This window comes from Tinamus guttatus, unplaced genomic scaffold (genome assembly GCF_059628265.1).
Source record: "Tinamus guttatus ecotype Peru unplaced genomic scaffold, ASM5962826v1 Tinamus_guttatus_pri_ptg000019l, whole genome shotgun sequence".
Taxonomy (NCBI): Eukaryota; Metazoa; Chordata; class Aves; order Tinamiformes; family Tinamidae; genus Tinamus; species Tinamus guttatus.
Genome location: NW_028288553.1, coordinates 1110001 through 1129524, shown reverse-complemented (window position 1 = coordinate 1129524; position 19524 = coordinate 1110001). Strand labels below are relative to the sequence as shown.

Sequence of the window (19524 nt, the reverse complement as noted above, 5' to 3'; positions counted from 1 at the left end):
AGAGGGTTATAAGTGTTGTGGCTTCCAAGACTCCTAAAAACATGGAATAATTGCCATAACTTCAATGTCTTTTTTCCCTTCCTCCTTTCTAAAGGAAATTTCTCCACAGAAATGTCTCACCTTCTCATTTCTCAAGCTGAAGACTTTTTCCTTTTCAAAGAAATGTGAGAACAGACATTCAGGAATGGGGGACATGCTTCATATATGATTATAAAATCTGACTTGTTATAGAAACCAGATGTTACTCAACACCATAAAGTATATATGAATATTCTATTTGAATAACATATAGTGTACAGTCCTTAAAGAAACACATTTTATAAGCCAGATACGTTTGCACATGGCCAAGCTCCAAGATCCACAGATTAAGTTTCTGTCTGCTCTGTACACACATACCCTCCATGCACACACATTAATACCTACTCCCCAAAATACATATAAAGCATGTATATGATCAACCAAAGCCTAGATATAGTTTTTATTATTATAAGTACACCAGCACATTTCAATACAGGGAATTCCTTTCAGGATATCTAATCTTATTTTTGCCCAGAGGGTTTGCAGATACTCATGCAAAATAAACGAGATGCTGTATAGATTTCCTAAGGAAGCATCCCAGTTGAAATGCTCTGAATTAAATATAAAAAATCCACCTCACCCAGAATAACTAGTTCCCAAAGGCTGGAGTTGAGAGCATGTGTGTGCATGTGCATGCACGTGCAGACACATACATATTTCCTTGTTGCCTTGAACTACTCAGATCCAAAAACCAAACAACTCACTGTGATTCTGCTCCTGCACCGGCAGCACCACAGAATGGCGTCGCCCCCAGCACTCACACGTCCTCCAGCCACCCTCACCCAGCTCCTTTGGTAAGGGTTTGGCTGCACAGAAACGGTGCAATGCTAAAACGGGAACAGGCAGAAGCAGCTTTCACTTAGAGGCCGTCCTCATGGCGACCTGAGCTTCTGGGGGGCTTTTGGCATTTGCCCAAGACTGTCTCGCCTCGTGTAGCACCTTGGCAGCATCATCCACTTCAACCTCTCCTGCCCCTGTGGGAAGCAGGCCCTGTAGGCAACACTCAGCAAAGGCTCCTGGGCCCAGGGAAGCTCCGCTGCGAAGTCTGCAATAAGGATTGCCAGATGCATGGCCAGGAAGGCATGACCACAACAAAACGTCACATTGCCTAAACCAGTGTCCCAAGACACCCTGTCTCAGCCAAACCCCTGAAAACAGCACAGGGCACAAACGCAGGGGGATTTAACACCCTCCATGGACATGCACAGGGATCTTTGGAACCCACTCATCAGCTTCTACTGAATATACAACTTGGTAACCCCTAATGCTTAATCTCGCCTCAGCATGGATATAAATGCAATTAAGCCTTTAAAAAATAATAAAAACTTCCTGGGTTGGGGTTTCGGGCACCCACAGAGCCACCCTGTGTGAGGCTGGGCCTTCCCGCAGAGGCTGCGGCGGGAGGATGGCGCCTGCGGCAGCACCTGCCTCTACTGGAGAGATTTATAAAAGCACTAGGAGGCTGCAATGAATTTATCTGAGGATATATATTATGCTTTGTAAAGAAGCATTTAAAAACACCATTATATTTGATTTAAATCTAAATTTCTTCAATATACATTTCTCTGGCTAGCAATATCTCTAATTTCAACTGCCCATATATACACACAGATGTGCTGCAAGTAACATACATCGAAACAAACACATATACCACAAAAATAATTTTCTAGTATGTAAATGTATGCATAAAAACATGCTGCAAAACAATATATATGCATATATGCCACAGTTGGTGTCCTAAGATCCTACATGAGACCAGTAATTGCTTATGTACAAATAGTAAAAGTTAAAACAATAAATACATCCCTACCTGCTACAGCTGTATCTGTACCCACACGTTGTGCAGGGACACAAAGCAGCGCAACAGCCTCGTGCACCGCCAGCACCGGGCCCGTTTGCTCTGTGGCATCGCACACACCCGCTGCGCATGGTACATTACACATACAGCACCTGCATTTGGGAACACGGCTGTTTTGCATTTTCACAGAATGGCTTTGTCCTTGCCCACCTAGCACAGGCTTACAAATGATACTTAAGAAATAGCAAAGCCTTATTTTAAAATCCTGCTGCAAGCCAAGTGCAAATGCTCCAAGGGCCATAGGCGCCTGGGCAAACGTTGGGGCTCCCGCGCCGGCTGCCCCGTGTTCCAGCCCCCAGCGCCAACCCCAGTGCCACACGGTGCTGGGGAGCCCCCGGGAGCGGCCAGCCTGGCTGGGCACTGACATTGAGTCTCCTTGGAGCAGGACCTGGCGTTTCCGTCACTGTGCCCGCCCGAGGCCGGCTGCAGCCGAGGAACTTGCCGGAGAAGCTAGTAAAATTTTAATGCACTCTGTAGTGCGGTCATGTCATACTCAGTTATGGCAAATAATCCCAGATGCCTGCAGAGGTAAAATGGAGCTGTAATGTGCTTGCCTCCTAACCCGAGCTGACAGCAATGATGTACGACTACCATTAGCGGAAAATATCACTTCAACTAACCCATGATCCAGCTCCGCTAAGGGTCACGTTATCCATGAGGAACAAATTACACTCCCAAAGTAAATACAAATTTTCTACACGAAATGGGTACAAAAAAAAATAAAGTAAGAGAGAGGAGCGGGGCAGGGGGAGAGGGCGCAGGAGCCATACGTTACCTTTGACAACATGCTGCTGGGTGACACGGATGATAAAGGACAGGAGGAGTTGCGGGCTGCAAGAGCCGGGGCCACGTGGAGCGTGTCCCGGCATCCCCTCCTCCCTCGATGTGACAACGCGCAGCCCTGGCGCCGCGTTCACTGCTGCTATCGCTGCAGGGCCCCCAGCGTGGCACCGCAACTGAACAAGAAGGCTCCTTCTCTGCAATCCCAGCGGCCTCGAGCAGCAGGGAGCAAGTACCTGCCGGTGGATACAGGGGCCATGGACGGTGCCACGGCCTGCCCAGCTGAGGGACAGCACCTGCACTAGCCAGAGGCACCAGCCCCGCTGATGGGGAGCACCCTGGCTGGGAGGGAGCACCGGGAAGCTGTGCCTCGAATCCCAACCTTAGCCCACAGAAACACATGGCAAACAGGAAGACACTGGGACCCATGACCTGCAGCAATCACGTAAAACTGGGTTCTCAGCTACAGTTTCCCCACAGGGCTTTGGTTGCTAAACCTGCTTGTACCCACTATCCCAAGAGGGTTTTCACCCCAAAAGTCAGCTCTTTTTTCAATAGAGTAAATCAACCTTTCGTCTTTTCCGGAGCGCAGCGTGATGGGTGTTTGCACAGGCACGATGACACTAAGTCTTTTCCCACCAGCCATAACCTGCTACACAAATACTTCCCCATCCCTCCCCCACACTGCCCTCCTTGAGCTCCCATCCTCTCAGACACTTGCGATGACACCGCTAACATCTCTAGTTTTTCCTCCAGGCTTCATACACCAGATTTGAAGAGTGGAACCACAAAATCATTATGGTTGGAAAAGACCTTCAAGATCATCATCTCAACCAGATATGCTAAAACACACCCTAATGCCAGTCTTGGCAATGGTGCAATAAATGATGAGATTTCCCTCTATGCCCAGGCTTTTCCAGATCAGAAAAATCCTTTTACATTATTCCTGCTCCAGCAGCACATAAACCCCAAACTGAAACCTTGGCTGGGCTTCTACACGAGAAGCGCACAGATCCGATGGCGATGGCACCGCATCAGAGGGAGCTGGCTCCTTGATGCGATCTGCCGCAGCTCGTGCACCGTCTAAGGGGATGCTTCTCTTAAGGGCTCCCCAAATTACTTCTTCACCCACATTAAGGGGCAAAATATCAACACCACAGTTTGGCTGCCAATGTTTCCTACTTAAAAAAAAAAAAAAAAAAAATCCCAAACCAAAGTGATTGCCCACACACCAAATGACATTACCTGTGAACCCTCCTCTCCAGTGCGCGAGGTGGCATAGAGCAAATTCAACATTGTCTAATGCGATGGAACTTTTGTTACTAGCAACAGAACACACAAGAGGAAGGAGCCCCTTCACTCGGGTCTCGTGTTGTGAAGCATGGTTGAAGGCGAGCTCGCTTTGGGTCCCGCTCCCGAGGCGGTTCTCAGTGGGTGAGCAGGGCCAGAGCTGCAGCCCAGCATGGCTCGCGGGCAGGGAGCGAACGGCTCCTTAGGAAGGTCCCCAACAACCAACTGGGCGTTTGTTCATCCAGGGGACGGAAACGCGGGGGCTTTAATGGGTGCACCCAAGTGCCTCTCACAGGCAATATACCCAGGGATCTATACTGACTCAAGCCAGCAGAGCTTGCAAAGCTGCACTAAGAATAGGGTTGTTTTGTTTTCCAAACTGTGCCGGAAGTACAGCAGAAAGCACCCATGCATATATATGTGTGTGTAACTACACATATGTGCATGTATATAACTGGCAAACAAACACACTATATGTATTAAAACTGGGCAACACACATATGATACTATAAAGCCCTAAAAAAAGACTATCCCAAAGAGTTTTGGAAGCAGAGGCAGAGCGCGTGTGTGAATGCTTTCATGTGCACTGGATATACGTAAATAACCAGTCCTTTTATGTGAGCATACCAGAGCCATTTATAATGTTTTCCATGCCATAATCTTAAATTCATAGCTGTTTTCTATATAATCAAATGCTGTAGCATTGTCATTAAAGACATTCTGATGCATCAAATAGCCTGCAGATGTTTTTTTTTCCTCTCTCCAGATCATGTGACACCTATGGTGCCACTCGAGACAGCAGTTGAGTCAACAAGCAACACGCTCCCACCAAGGTGGGCTCTAAATACAGCCCAATTCCAGCTTGCTCCCAAACTGCACCCTATGCAACGCCCACCCCAGGCCAAGCCGTTCCCCCAGGAACGCACCACGGCAGTAACCATGGCTACTCCGTCACTGCCCTCCATGACGCAGGGCCCTGGAAGAACAGCTCCTAAGGGCACTCAAGAACGTCACTAAGTGAAGCGTCTGAGTGCCACCAGGACACACTGGGCATTAAGTCATTCCTTGCAGTCATTTGCATGTCAAAGTTCCACATTTCTGATCAAAGCTAGCTAAAATTCAAGCCAATGCAGGCCATCTTCTCCCCTCTTGAATATAACACAAGTAACAACTCTGTGTATGCTGCAAAGCGGTCCCTGTTGATTAACGAAATATTTTCCTACAAAAAGCTTCAGTGAAAAACACCAAAGCACCACACTGAGCTTTAATTTTAAAACTAGTCTACATGGAATGGCAAGAGGAAATGCTAGAGGAATTAAACAGAAAGGATCCCAGTCTGTAAGTCATCTTTAGCTTTTGACTTCCTCATAAAGGTGTTTCATATGTCTTTTCAAGACAGGTTATATTTGCATTAATGCTTTTTCACTATGTTAATTACCAGGGGTATAATTTTAAAGATTGTATCCAGATAGCAGAGGAAAACACAGTTGTGCTTAAATTTGTCAGCTGTGCAATAGCTTGCCCTAATTTTAGACTATCAACTCTGGAGACCTGCTCAAAGAGCAAGTCTGGTAGACTTTTTAATGGAGAAAATCTGAGGGCCCCCGGGACCCATCCTGCCTCCTGATTCGGTGGGAGATCCCAGTGGCATTTGCTGAAAGGATCCCAGAGACAGAAAAATGACATCTCGCTAAGTACTAGTGATTTACATCCAAATATACTTCCTTCCACAGATAGACTGGTTACCTCGTCAGGATTTTAGCAACAGGAGAGCAAATTTTGAATATCCTGGTCCAAAACTGTGTGCCTAATGAGAATGAAGGAGCACTAATCTATATAAATAGGTAAGTTACCCACCCAAAACATGTCATTTAAAATGGAGATGCTGACACAGCCCTAGATACAGTGCTTCTGAGCAAGGACTGCATCATTTTTCAATTAAAGATCCTTGTTTCCTCTTGCAGAGAAACCTCTCGAGAAATGTTTCCTGCGAGGGCAGACACAGACAGAAAGCGACTCTGTCTGTCGGCTCCCAATTAAAGGCTATGGAAGATGGATTGGAGGCAGCGTCACCACCTAACAGAGATCAGGTAACAACAGTGATTTACACAGCCAGATAAACACATATTCAAGTGAGGGAAAAGGGAACACTGTGAGCTAAAGGCTCCACCGCTCACTCCCTAGCCCCCATGTCCTGCTCCTCCACGGATTGTCTGGTTGCAGTGAGGCGCTCGGAGACACATTTGACCCAGCCGCCTTTGGAGACCAGCTTGGCCTGTCACACGTTTTGCATCACACTGATCTGCCTTCTCGCTTCAAATACACTGACACATCTTTCTGAACCACGGGTCTTATCTATCCTAGTGGAAACCCGTGCAACGTTACCCAGTGCCCCTTGTTGCCTCACTCCTTTCTCCTGTGGAGCCCTTGCTTCCCAAGTGCACTGCAGGATCAGCCCTCCAAACTCCTACATGAAGCCAAGCTCTTTCCGTTCTACCTTTCTGAATGGCAAGTACGGGATCCACCTGTATCAACAGCCGTATGTGCTGTATGCTCCAATCTGGAGGAGACAGCCCTAAAGAAAAGGAGCTCCCCTTTCATAGGAGCATCTCAACAAGATGCGCTTTGGGTGGGAAAAGAATAAGCAGTGAGTCTGCAGAATATGCTAACCTAGGACTAAGCAAGGACAATTTGATAGTTCACTCCAGAGAAGCTCCATCGTTGGAGGTCAGCACCCTCGGGATGAGACGAGACGCCTGGGCCAAGGATCCTACAAGTTCCAATCCTGCTGAGCATCCTCAGCTCCTCCTGTCACTGATGAAACCTGGGAACACTGAGCACAATTTACGAAACCACCAACTTCCTGCACAGGCGTTTGGCACCTGCTCTTCCCCTGGCCTGTTCTACTCAGAGGACTTTTTGGTCTGAAAAATGCTATTTTGTTTCAAGTGGGGACTCCAAATCTTCCAGGGTCCTATTGAAAGAGATCTAAAAGATCCTGCCTGTCTAAAGAAAGGAAGTTCCTAGTTGTCAGTTAAACAAAGGAATAACGCACAGCCTCCTTTATAGTGTGTACTTTACCTGTCATCCAACAGCCCATTATCATGTCACGGCAGAGTGCACTTTTCCACAGGTCACTTTGTTTGAAATGACATGGATAATGCACATGTCAGCGAGCTGACAGTCCCGACCGTCCTTCAGAGATAAAACCCGCCAGCCGAGCGCCTGTTCTTATCTGGGGTACATGCCTTGGCCTATCATCTAAGTCAGGCAGAACATGATTTCTCCAGAGAGCACTTTTTTCATTTCCTGATTTTAAGAAAATCAAATAAGCACCATTTGTCTTCATCTGAATATGCTTGACCTGCTCAAATGATGATGTCTCGCATTTTATAACAGGCTACATATGCTGAATTCAAATTAACAGCAGAACAAGGCCTTCAGATCTCTACCTCAGCTGCCAACACGGCCTGAACAAACACGCCAGAGTTAGCAATCGCCTTTTAGACTCGGGTCTGAGCTATAAAACTCAAAGCTGGGTCTGGTCCTGGGGTTTGAACAGCTCTAAATTACTAGGGATATTTGGATCTGCACTTAATCCCATTTCATTAGGGGGGAAGACAAAATATAGATCACACGGATGAAATCCAGGGCTGGATTTTCAATCTTTCCTACCCAAGCACTGGGATACTCTGTGTGAGGTACAACTGGAATGTCTCAGATCGCACCACCGAAACCACCCCAAATAGCAAAACCTGCACCCCCAAAACTGCCTATTTGCCTCTTCATATAGGAGTGCCACAAGAGAAGAACATCCCCTATTTACAGTGCTAAGCTCTGCCACATTTGGCATGGCAGGAAATTATACTTTTAGTTCTAGGAGCCATAAACATAGGGGCTGAAATTCAGTTTATCATCTTCCACTGCAGAAGGAACATCCTGAAAATGAATAATCACTTCACAAGATGGGATTTAATGGTATTGCATTAAAAATTCATATCCAAAAAATGCAAGTTAATTCTGTGCAAAAAAACAAGAACTCCCTTTTCTGTTGTCACACACTGATTAACTCCAGCGATTAGTTCCCTTATGAAAGGGAAATCAGTGCAGTTCTAAGTAAACAGTGGTTCTTTAACAGAGTTAGCAAATTATTAAGAGATGCAAGAAAAAAAAAAAATCTCTACTTGGGAAATAACTAAAAGCTTAAGGGCAAAGATTTGGCAGTCGCATACAGAATGGCTTGAAAATTTCCTTGGCTTCCTACTATACAAATCCCGTGTTGAACTGATCGAGTTTATGAAAGGCAATTTCTGCACTTGTTGTTTCCTTCTGGATTTCACAAAATATTTATTCTCTGTGGCATTAGTCGCACAGCAGCACAGCCCACTCAGTTTAGCTTAAAGCTAGTTAACAGAATGCCTCAAACTCTCAATAACGCAGCGTTCCTCAACCTGTTCTTCTGGCATCTTGTTAGACCCCCAGCTTCTGCCACCACTTCACTCAGTTAAGAGAGGAGGAAAAAGCAATTTCATTGTCAAGATATCTCTTAAGGTTCAACATATGAATGGAATCACAAAATTCCAACCTGGAAATAAAGTTAGAGCAGTTTTTCCTTCAATGATTATTTCATTTCAGCAGATAAGGAAGTTAGAGGTCAGTCTGTTCATCCATAACAAAATGTAAGATGAAAATGCAAAGTGAATATTAGTTCTTCATTACTATCAGCCTCCTAAACAATAAATAGCTTTACAGACCAGTGCCTCTGTCTTCTCTTCAGCATCACAATCTTCTTTTTCCCACTTAGAAACCCACAGTTATTGAGAATTATCAGCAAGATGTGTCACTTAATGTACAGTTTCCAAATGTTGTTTCTAAAAAAATACAATTCCTAACACTTCCATTTGAGTCTGAAGAACCTTGCTTGTAGTTAAGCAAAACGGACAAGTGCATGGTTAAATAACTGTTAAAAAGTGAAAATGTGAGGCTTGTAAAGGTATTCCCTTGTGTTATTAAACTGCCAGCACTTCCCAAGGGAAAACGCAGCCACAAAAAGGGTTGGTAGTCAAAATGGTGTTCATAGATAACACATGCACAAACCCTGGATCAATATGCTTGAAAATGGATTGTACAGCCTCCAGAATGTTCCTTGGAATACTCTTGCCTCACAGGTCTCCCCCAAAAGCAAATCAAAGGGAACCAAGTCTTTTCTTTGTATAGAGCTGTACTGCATCAATCCAAAAAGAAACTTTGAGCAAGTAACAGCATAACAGGAATAAGTGAATCCAGCAACATATTATTGTACCCACACCAAGCCCGTTTCTTACCTTTTCTTCTTGGTCACTGTCGCTATCGCACTGAAACAGAAAAAGAAAAAAGAACAGGTAAGAGAAAGTTGCTAAAGCAAAAAAGCAAAGATTTCTCCAAACAAGATGGATGAAATACTCATAAGTCCTGTGGCATCAACTCCAGCTCCTTCAGGGAAAACCACAATTACTGTACAGGAGGGAAACTCTGCTTACTGTAGAAGATAACACATTACTATGTTTTCAGTGCATTTTTTTTCCCCATGATTCAACAAAATGCATTTGCAATGCCCTCTGCCAGGCCAATTCACATAAAAGGGAGCTGATGGTGCACAAGGACATTTATACTCTAAAACTGGATCAGGGAGGAAGAAAAACAGTATTAGAGGGTTGTTTCTTTTTCTTTTGCATTGCTCATGCTGGCTGCCAATAAGTTAGCTTCAAAGGCTTCTCACATAGGAGGAAATGGAAATAATTCAAGTTTGCCCATCCCAGAAGAGAAGCATTTACAAGGCTATCCTCTCACTCCAGCAGTACTTGGAAGACTCACCCTGCATCGTTGCCTACAGCTGTTCCATTAAAGAATCAGACTGTAGTGACACCAAGAACATGCCAAATTAATGGATTCATTGAGATTTCCTAGAGTAGCCCCAGTAACATAGTAGACATTTATAAGAGTGTATAATTTTGATCATTAATACAAAAGGCTCTTGCTAATTATCAAGTGCCAAGGGTCAGTTTTTTAATGGCTTACAGTATTGAAGAAATACAATAGAAAAGCAGAGGAATCACAGATGATGGTAGAGAAACATCAGAAGTCTGGGCCACGCTCAGGCTTGCTAAAAGTACCCGAAGAGCGCTGGAAATGGGTGCGCGAGGACACTGCAACCAGCAGCTGCTCTAATTTGGCACAGATTCTGACTTATCCCACCTAATTCTGAGTAACAACTGAGGGGTTGCGCTCAGCAGCAGGGCATGAGAATCACCTGCAAACAGCCTCCACCCCTGTGGGACTGAACTGCCTCCACCCTTCAGGGACCAACTCGCACCTCGGCAAGTCTCAGATGCTTCAAAGGGGAGCAGAACGTCACCCAGCAGAACCAGGCTTCCTCCCACCCACAGCTAGATCTCCATTTAGGTCCCTAACTAAAATCCAAGCAACATTTCTTTAATCACTGAAATGATTTACACACCAGTAGTTGCACTGAAATACTCCAGTAGCTTAAAAAAATGAAATGGAGCACAAAGGTGTGGCAGTTTGAGCTCAAAATTTGAAACCCTCATGCAAGGGGTACTTCATAAACAGTCAGAAAATGGTACTTTTTAGAACAACTTTCTTGTATATAATGTACTTATACCCTCAGCCTCAAGAAGTCACACATGCTGACTGCAGCACAGCTACATATATGAAATTTGGGGATGCAGATAGCATTTGCTGGCAAAGCAAGACTCCTGTTTACAGATTTCCATCCATGAAATTCAGAGCACATCACAAAATTTCCATTCCCTATCCCCATTTTCAGTTTGCTAGAAAAACTGAGCTGTTGGGATGAATTCTTCCACCCTTTCATTACTGCCAAGGCCCAATGTGACAGCAAGGACTGTGCACCCTACAGACTGGGATGAGCGCACTATAGGGTATTGAGGAGACACCTCTCATGTCCAAGCAGGGAGCCCAGAGCCAGTTGCTCCATTTCTTTGCCCCTCTTGCTGCCGACAACCTGGGAAGCAGCCTGGGGCTCTGGGGTTTCTGCAGCGCTGGAGGTACCAGGGGGAGCTGGGGACTTGCCAGTGGCAAATCTGAACCTGCCAGCGACGCCGTTACCCCGACTGGCACAGGGCAGCAGAGGCGTTGCGCAGAGGGGCCTTGCTGCTGAGCCGGTTCCAGCAAAGCGTTAAGCCTCGCGCTCGCCGGCAGGCCAGTTCTAATTTCAAGGTCCGCTTAATTCCACATCAAATAATTACTGCCATACCCAGCAGCACCTTGTCTCCCAAGTTAAGCATATGGCGGAGGAGCGAGACCTACTGGTGGCCATTACGGCAGCAGCACGGGTGCCAAGCTGATTAGAAGAGCTCGGGCCTCCCTCGCCACGCGGCCGGGACTGGCAGCGGCTCCGCAGCGCGGCCGCTCCCCAGCACTGCTGAGGAGGCTGCGTGGCTCTGCTGATGCCCTCACGGCCCCGCTCGGGCCCGTGCGGCCCTCGTGGCCCTGCCAAGGCCCGCACAGCCCTCACTGCCCTGCTCGTGCTCCTCAATTCCCGCCCCGACGACAAGCCAGCGCTGTGAGCGCCATCCAAGGTACAGCTTGAGCCCTCCGTGCCAGCCCCTGGCAGAGACGGATGATAGTCAAAGCCCTTCAAGCTCATAAATTATGCACAGGCAATAAACGTTTCTGCTGCTCGCCTAGTCTGGCTCCGGACATGCTCCGCAAAACGCCAGGGCTCCCGCGCGCCACACGGGGCAGCCCTTTCCCCACACAAAGAGGGTCTTGTTGACGGGCGCAAGGGAAGGGAAGGTGCCCCGCGCTCTGGGAAAGCAGCCCTGGCCCAAGAGCACAATTGTGCGCAGAAGCTTTGCACACACACACACAAAATAAATAAAAAAAATGTAAAAATAAAAAGGAAGAGGCTTTTGCCCTGCTTTGGGGGTCCAATGGCATTCAGTACATACAAGTGCCACACAGCATCACATGTGGATCTGTGTGTACATAGCCTGTTCAGATGAATTTTCCAGGCAGATTACAGACACTCATTTCCTCTGCGTCCTGGAAAGACTCAGACAATTTATTTGCCAGGTAGCTACAGGAAGATTTGCAGGAGAAGGAGGTTTGCAGGGCACTTGTATTATCTTCCTCCTGCTGAGCACAAGCCTGCAGGTCAGGTACTCCAAGCATCTCACTTGCACCCCAATCCTCCAATGGTCCCAACTCATTTTTGGATGCCCTTTTTTTGCACCACAGACTGCACCAACCACCACTTGTGGGGAGCAGGGCCTGGAAACCAAAGCTCAAAGCCCTGAATTCTATCACCCCAAAACACTGCTCACCTTTGCAAACCCAGCTCTGCATTGCTTGCTACCTTTGCTCTCTACTCCACAAATAGGAGGAAAAACTCTGCTGCCCAGGGCCACTAAGTCAAATAACTTACGTGCTTTGAGATTCTTCGAGCAAAAGCTCCATGAAAACCCATTAAACGGGAACAGAAAAACCATGCTGTCTTAAACTCATTCAAGTTCACTACACAACCCTTGGCAGCTTGATTATGGTTCTTTTAACTGATGCTTTTCACTGTACTAATAACCAATTCAGCTTTTCTTTGGCTAACAAGTTAGACAGTCTTGTATTTTTTAAGGATTCAAACAAGTCTAGCGATACTTCCAGAAGGAAACTGCACCAGGAAAGGTGATCCCATGTACAAGTCCAGCCCAAATGTTTTGTCCCAGTCCTGTCCTGTTTTGGCACTTAAGTGACAGAAATACTTTGTGCTGGCCTGCTGCAACGGGTGGTAATTACAAGAAGAGTTTTCCAGTGTTCTTCACACCCCGTGTCAGAAAGCCAAGGTTTGGTGCACACGCTGCATCTGAATATTCCGCAAAAAATCAGAATCCAAAATGTCATTCACAGGTAGCACGACCTGATTTTTGGATAACTCACTAGCTTCACTGGCAGCTGCAAGGGATAAAGTGACAAATTAGGACAAGGTGGCTACAGGCACATACTAGACTGGAAGAAGTAGAGGGTTTTTCCTCCCATCCTCAAATGCAAGGCATTTACTGCCTCCAGACTGAACAGAAGTCACAACTGATTGTAGTCAATCCAGGCCAGGCTGAAAAGGACCCAGAGCCAGATTTGCAAATGCTGGCCTACAGTGTCAAAAAATAAAGCAGCCAACCAAACAGCCCTCGGCTCCCATTTAGGCACCGAAATGAGAGCCAGATTAGCAAAACTGCTGAGCACCCCCAGCTCTCGTTAAGCCATTTATGGCCAGAGTTTCAAATGAGCGTGGCACGAGATGCCATGGGCCCCTCCCAGGAAGCAGCTCTTGAAATGGCTATTTTGTGGGTTTGAAAGTCTCATACAAGGCAGAGGGGACTCCAGCAGTATTCCCAATGAGGCGACAGCGCTGCAAACTAAACCCAAAGCAAGTGACAGAAAATTCAACTCAAAACTGTCTCCATAGAGAAAAGACACTGGGCATTGAGTGCTCAGGCACCACAATCGGTAACCCAAACACTTGTGTTTTTATGCACATTATGTGGGTTTAATTACTGCTACTTTTTGTAGCAGGAAGCAGAAAAACTGAGGATTGGGCTACTGATGGTCCCAGGTCTTCTGCCCCAATGGGAGAGAGCACTGCATTAAAACACAGCGTATCACCCACAGGATGGCACTGATCCTAATGCCATGTCTCCAAAAAAAAAAAAAAAAAATCAGTCACCCCGCGAGGTTACAGCTATAATTTGTGCTATTTTAATAGCTTGAGAGTCAGGTTCAAATCATGCTGAGCAAAGGCCCCTGCCACGGCACTAGCTCATTCAGGCTGAGGCAACACTGTGGAATTCTCTGTACCTTGCTGATTGAACACATTCTTGTGCAAAAAGTGGCAATCATTGACTACATCACGTACAATGACATTGAGGAGGGCATTGTTCTCTATTCTGCTCAATGGACTTTGCTGGAACAGCTATTTCATATCTCGGATCCATTTATCATTGCCACCAAAGGAGTCAGCGCTGCTGAAACGCCAGCGCTGAACAAAGTGATTCTACTCATCTGTCTGCTGAAAAGAAATCTGAAGAAAATGAGGGAAAACCCAGACCTCAGCCATGTTCACACTGACATTTACAATATTCTTGTCCATCTATCCACCAGTGACAAACTGACAGCCTCAGAAAGGGCAAAGATGATATTTGAGCTATACAATTAGACCTTTGCTTCTAAGAAAAAAGGAGAAAAAACATCTCCTAGATGAAAGGAGACACAGACAGGGAATAAATGGGCAATTCTCTAATTGATGAAGTGGAGACAGGGAAAGTCACAAAGAAGCTAAGAGCACTATCTTCATGTTTTCTTTCCCATCTCTGACTTTGCCTCTGAGTTGAATTCAGCATGGAGCCCTTTGCCAAGGAATCCTACACTTGGCATCTCACAAATTGGTTCACATCACAGTCTGCTTAGCAATTCTTTACCATTATTCAGAGTGATTCAGTGCAGGGTACGACTCCGAAACAGAGATGGTCGAGAAGTTTAAGGTCTGCTTTCTCAAAAGCCAGAATTATGGATTATTCACATAAAAGTTCCATTTTACACAAATTACCTTAGTCTGGACAAAAGATTGCACAGCTGACCTCTAATCTGAATTCTATTTTATCCAAACTACTTTGGTTCAGATGAGATATATCAGCCTTGGACATTTAAAGTTATCTTGGTCCCTTAGACAAAAAAAAAAACAGAACTTAACTTCTACCGCTCAAGGCAGGAAAACAGAGCTCGTGGCTCCTCCTAGCTCCATCATCAACAAAACAATGGTTTGATATGAAAGTACACTTTTAACATTAAAATAAAAATAATTTTAAAAGAAACTGTAGTACACATGATAATGTAGATCCAACCCAACTATTTCCAAATTACAGGAAGATGCTCCTACCAGTTTCACTAGATTAAAGGGGCTTTCCCAATGCAGCATTAAAGCTAACGATGCCATAAGTTACTCGCATCAGCATCCTCGGAAAGAGTCTGCACAAGCCGAGCATCCTAATTCCATCAGACTAGCAGGGAGCTTAGCAACCACTGGACATATGAACAGCCTCATCTTCATTTCAGGAAGTCGTTCTCCTTCGGAAGGGAAGGACGAGCTCCTGGCCTCGGTTCCCCACCTCTATGCTCCTTCTCCTCCCGAGAGCCCTCAGGCTCCACAGATTTGCTGCCTTATCATCTGCCTTTCAGGCCATACACAACGTGGTCACTTTTAGCATCCTCTGAAGTGACAAATAGTTTGTCAGAGCTGAAAAAATAATGGTAAATAATAATAATGTGCATTTAAACTGTTGGACTAAGTCATTAGCAAAGAATTAAACTAATCAGTGTTTAATGAAGTCAGTGCCTGGCAGTGCATTAGCCAGTGTCTTAGTGTAAGAAAGGATTCCTATTATTCAAACTTCCCACTCTTAGCTTAAGAGTTCAGTTTGGGATTTGAGTCTTCCAGGTGCTTGTAGGCTAATGAAATCAAAATATCCTGATGGACAAGAAGCAAAGCATGTTATGGGTTAAAATAATACAAAAATCTATTTTTTCCACTGTGTTGTGATCCATAAAAATCACCCTGAGCCTTTCCTCTTTCTTCTCTGCCTGTGAAGCCAATTGCTTTGATTGCAGTGATATGAGCTTGCTGAAATGACTTGCCCTTGCTTGTGAAGCAAATGGAACATGCTAATAGAACTTATCGCATTACCCGATGCAAAAGTGCCATAGCTCATTACTTTAAGATAAAAGGATATCATTGCAGACGGGAAGCAGAATTGACTTTCTGAGGCCCGACTTGATGATGATTTAATCAACTGCTCTCTTTCACTTCTCATCTCTGCGCCTGTCGGTTTCACAGGTGCTGTTAAATGAGACACTCAGAAAGTGAGCGGAGGCAAAGAAATTGCTGTCATTACTTTTCAAGAAAGGAGGTATGCAAATTCTCGACAGAAAGATTGCGTTCATAATGGGCCTGGTAAAATACAAGGATCATGCTTGACAGGTGAGGGCAAGTCATTTGTACGTCCTTAAAGTGAAGCAACCATCCTCATTTAGAAATTGTGCTCGATAAGAGAAGCTACACATGAAAACCATGCAATGCTGGGAAGCAGCAGGCAAACCTTACGAGGCTTCGCTACCGCAGACCCGGCTTCGGCAGGTGCCTGGCAGGCCTTCACACACGGCTCTTCCAGGCTGCCAGATGGCCCAGTTTTGACCTCAGTGTCTCAGAGAGCTCCTCTTAAGTATCTTTTTTAATGCTGTCAGCTTGCCTGTGCAGAAGTGGGGTCTGAGAGTTTCTTCCTTTCTTCATCATTGTTGCCAGAAATAGGAATAGCAAGACAAAAAGCTAAGTAAAAATGGAGCTAAGTTTGAAAACGGAATCTATAGGTGGAGGTAATAGCTCATTTTCTTACACACATCACTGAGTATTACAAATCTCAGCTCAAGAGCTTGTGGTTCATCCAGCCAAGCAAAAAGCAAAGAACAGTATCGAGGAGGCTCATGCAGGGAAGCAAGGAGGCCAAGAAAATGCTCCATGGAAGACCCCCGATATTCCAAAATTAGGAGTAAAAGATAGAACAATAATTGACAGGACGAATTACGCAAAGTTTAAAAACACTTGTAGACCTTGGAGGGCTACTGAGCTGTTTCGATCATTTTAAATGGGGAGGAAGAATACAAAGCTCTTCCTGGTGTCAATCAGGTTCTCAATGAGAGCTTGACAGCCAAGCACAATTAGCAGATTGCTCAGGCACTCCACTCTAGGCAAGGTACAGATAAAATAGCTGGCCATAAAGACATCAAAGTTTTGCCTCAGACAAGTGTGGGGTTACTACAGAATTAATGCCATGGATGTTGAGGATTTAATAGGAACAGATAGGAAATACTGTCACGAAGAAAGTTTGTTACGATGGAAAAGGTTTTAAGAGGAGCCACTGTTTTAACTTATTTACATACACTCATTTTAAGATTTTAAGATATTCTTTCTTAGGACACACAACTCATTTGATCAGAGCTTCTGTGTTTGCTCAGGAAATGCAACCAGTGAATTTATTGACTGTCCCTATGTCTAACGTTCTTGGCCACTCCGTACCTAAGCAAACGGTAGTGGCCTTGTAAAGATCCTATGGATCTGTCTCATCTCGCAAAAATCACCTCTTTGCAGGTTGAAAGTGAGAGGAGCAATGACTCTCACTAGGCCCTGGAAAACCTGGCTCCTTGGCTGGCTCTCAGAATCCTACCTCAGACAAGTCACTTAGCCTGTTCCTCTACCAAACCCTGACTTCCCTTTTCTTTGGTTTATAAAACAGTGAGCTCTTCAAGATCAGGCTGCTTTTTACTACATGTCTTTATAAAGGGCCTAGTGTAACAGGGTTTCATTCTTGGAGAATTTTGGTGCTTGTAGAAGAAACTACAAATATGAAAAAAGCATTAAGACTTGGATCAGGACCTAGTCACAACACATTTTCAATATATATATCTCATCTTCCATCAACTGAATTGCCTAATCTTCAGCAAACCATATTATTTCAGCTGAGAATTCCTCTTATTTTAAATAATGCATATGTACACGAGGACAAAACAATAAAATATCAACATTGCACAGGGATCATCGCCGTCTTTCACAGGCTGCCACAGTTATGAGCACAAAATGGCTGCATCTGACGAGATGTTCGGTTGACGTGCAAGATAAACGAGTTGTAGAAATCACAGCAGAAACAAAAAATAATAAATAAAAAAGCCAGCTCTTCTCTTTCCTAAGCAACATGAAGCTCTTTAGCTTTTCCATTCTGTACCTTTACACTATGCTAAGCAATTTAACCTGAATTGTATAAATAATAACAATAGTAATCCTCCCCCAGGAAACCCAAAACAATTGATCCTCAGGGATGAGACCTTAACAGCTGAACCATAAACCTCTGAACATTGCATTTTAATGGATACTAAACCACTCTTAACTAAGCTACATAAATATAACCTGAAACAAAAAGATTTGTTTGTTTTGTAAGCTGTTTCTCAACTCTCAAACACGTTCCTTGGTCATAATGCCAGAAAACAACTCGGGCTGCACACTCTGCCTGGCCTACGTTCTGCTGTCTGCCTCTTTTCCACTCTTTGTTTTATAGTTTATTACTTGAACAGTTGTTATTATTATTATTATTATTTATTGCTGCCTTTAACATTTTTTGCAAAATTCATACATTGTCATACTAGACCGGAAGGAGGATGAGGATTATCCTAAGTCTAAAGCAAGTAAATATAAATTCTAAAGACAATAGTCCACTCCGGCCTGCTGCCCTCAAATTTCCTGTTGACACACACTGCGCTATAATTTGGATTTTGCAATCTCTTATTAGAAAACAAACGCATTTTCTAATAGGGATTGAAGTGAGACCCTCTGTGCCCATATTGCCCATGTCGATACTTCTAACCGGACCTTTATCCTGGGGACTTCTCCACCTCTCCTTTCCTGAGGGCTTCTCATAGACAGACCTAAACCGGGGTGTCCCTCCTCTTTTTTTTTTTTTTTTTTAAAAAAAGACTCTATTAGGCCAACATTGCTCTTGACAGCACTGATGTAACAAATCTGGGACTCTCAGCACTAAGCTGTGAGGCTACAGTTACAGGGAAGAGACAGAAGATTTGGGATAAGACCCAAATCTCATCTTCGGCAATGACAGCTCTGTACAGAAATACTCACTGTGCAAAACAAGACCCCCAGTTCACCAACCCTGCACTTCTAGCCGTGCTGCAAGAAAAGCTTTTCCTCCACTGCTGCATTAACCTCCCACCAGAGCAGGGTGATCAAGCCCTTGTGTCACAAATGATATCACTGACTCTATGGCAGTTAGCAGCAGTGGCAAATTACCTGGCACAGCCAAGGCAAGGCAATGCTTTAAATAGCTGCCTTTTAGCACAGTGCTCAGAAATTAACCGTGTCCAGATGAGTCTCAGAAAATGCAAGAGTTTTGCCAGCAACAACTGTGTCTGACCACGGCGGCAGCTAGCGCAGCGCCGAGCGCCAGAGACCAACGGCTCCTCCTGCGGCTGCCGCAGGGCCCAGACTTCGCACTGGTAAAAAGCATCTCTTCCAAAGGGAAACCCCATGGAAACGCTAGGAAACAGCCAGAATATAAAACAACGGACTTCCCATTAAACATTTGCTAAGAAAGGAGGGAGATGCCGAAACCGCAGGGGATGCTTGGACAGAACGAGTCTGTCTTCCAAGACCACCAAGGAAACCACCAGGCAGAAGCTTCGTATCTCTTATCCTCGTGGTCTTTCTGCCCTCATCCCCAGGACAAGAGCCTTGGAGGAACAAAGTTCACACGGGTTTTCTCTCCGCACGTTCCCAGCAAACCACCCGCATCTTCGCACAACAGAGGATCTTTAACCTGCTCAGCACGAGCTCTACCATTTTAAGACAGATTACGGAGGGAAAGGATATTTGCAGCTTGCTCTAGAGACATGCG

The 19524-nt window shown here is 45.1% G+C and overlaps 1 protein-coding gene across 2 annotated transcripts in view; it reads right to left on the bottom strand.

The window, feature by feature from the left end:
- The window catches only part of LOC104577625 (activator of transcription and developmental regulator AUTS2), a 615539-nt gene that overhangs the window by 204004 nt on the left and 392011 nt on the right, over window positions 1-19524 (bottom strand). For both annotated transcript variants that reach the window (XM_088524333.1, XM_088524338.1), the window contains exon 5: window positions 9331-9360. In XM_088524333.1, the coding sequence (XP_088380459.1) occupies window positions 9331-9360 (30 nt within the window). The remainder of the gene's footprint in view (window positions 1-9330; window positions 9361-19524) is intronic.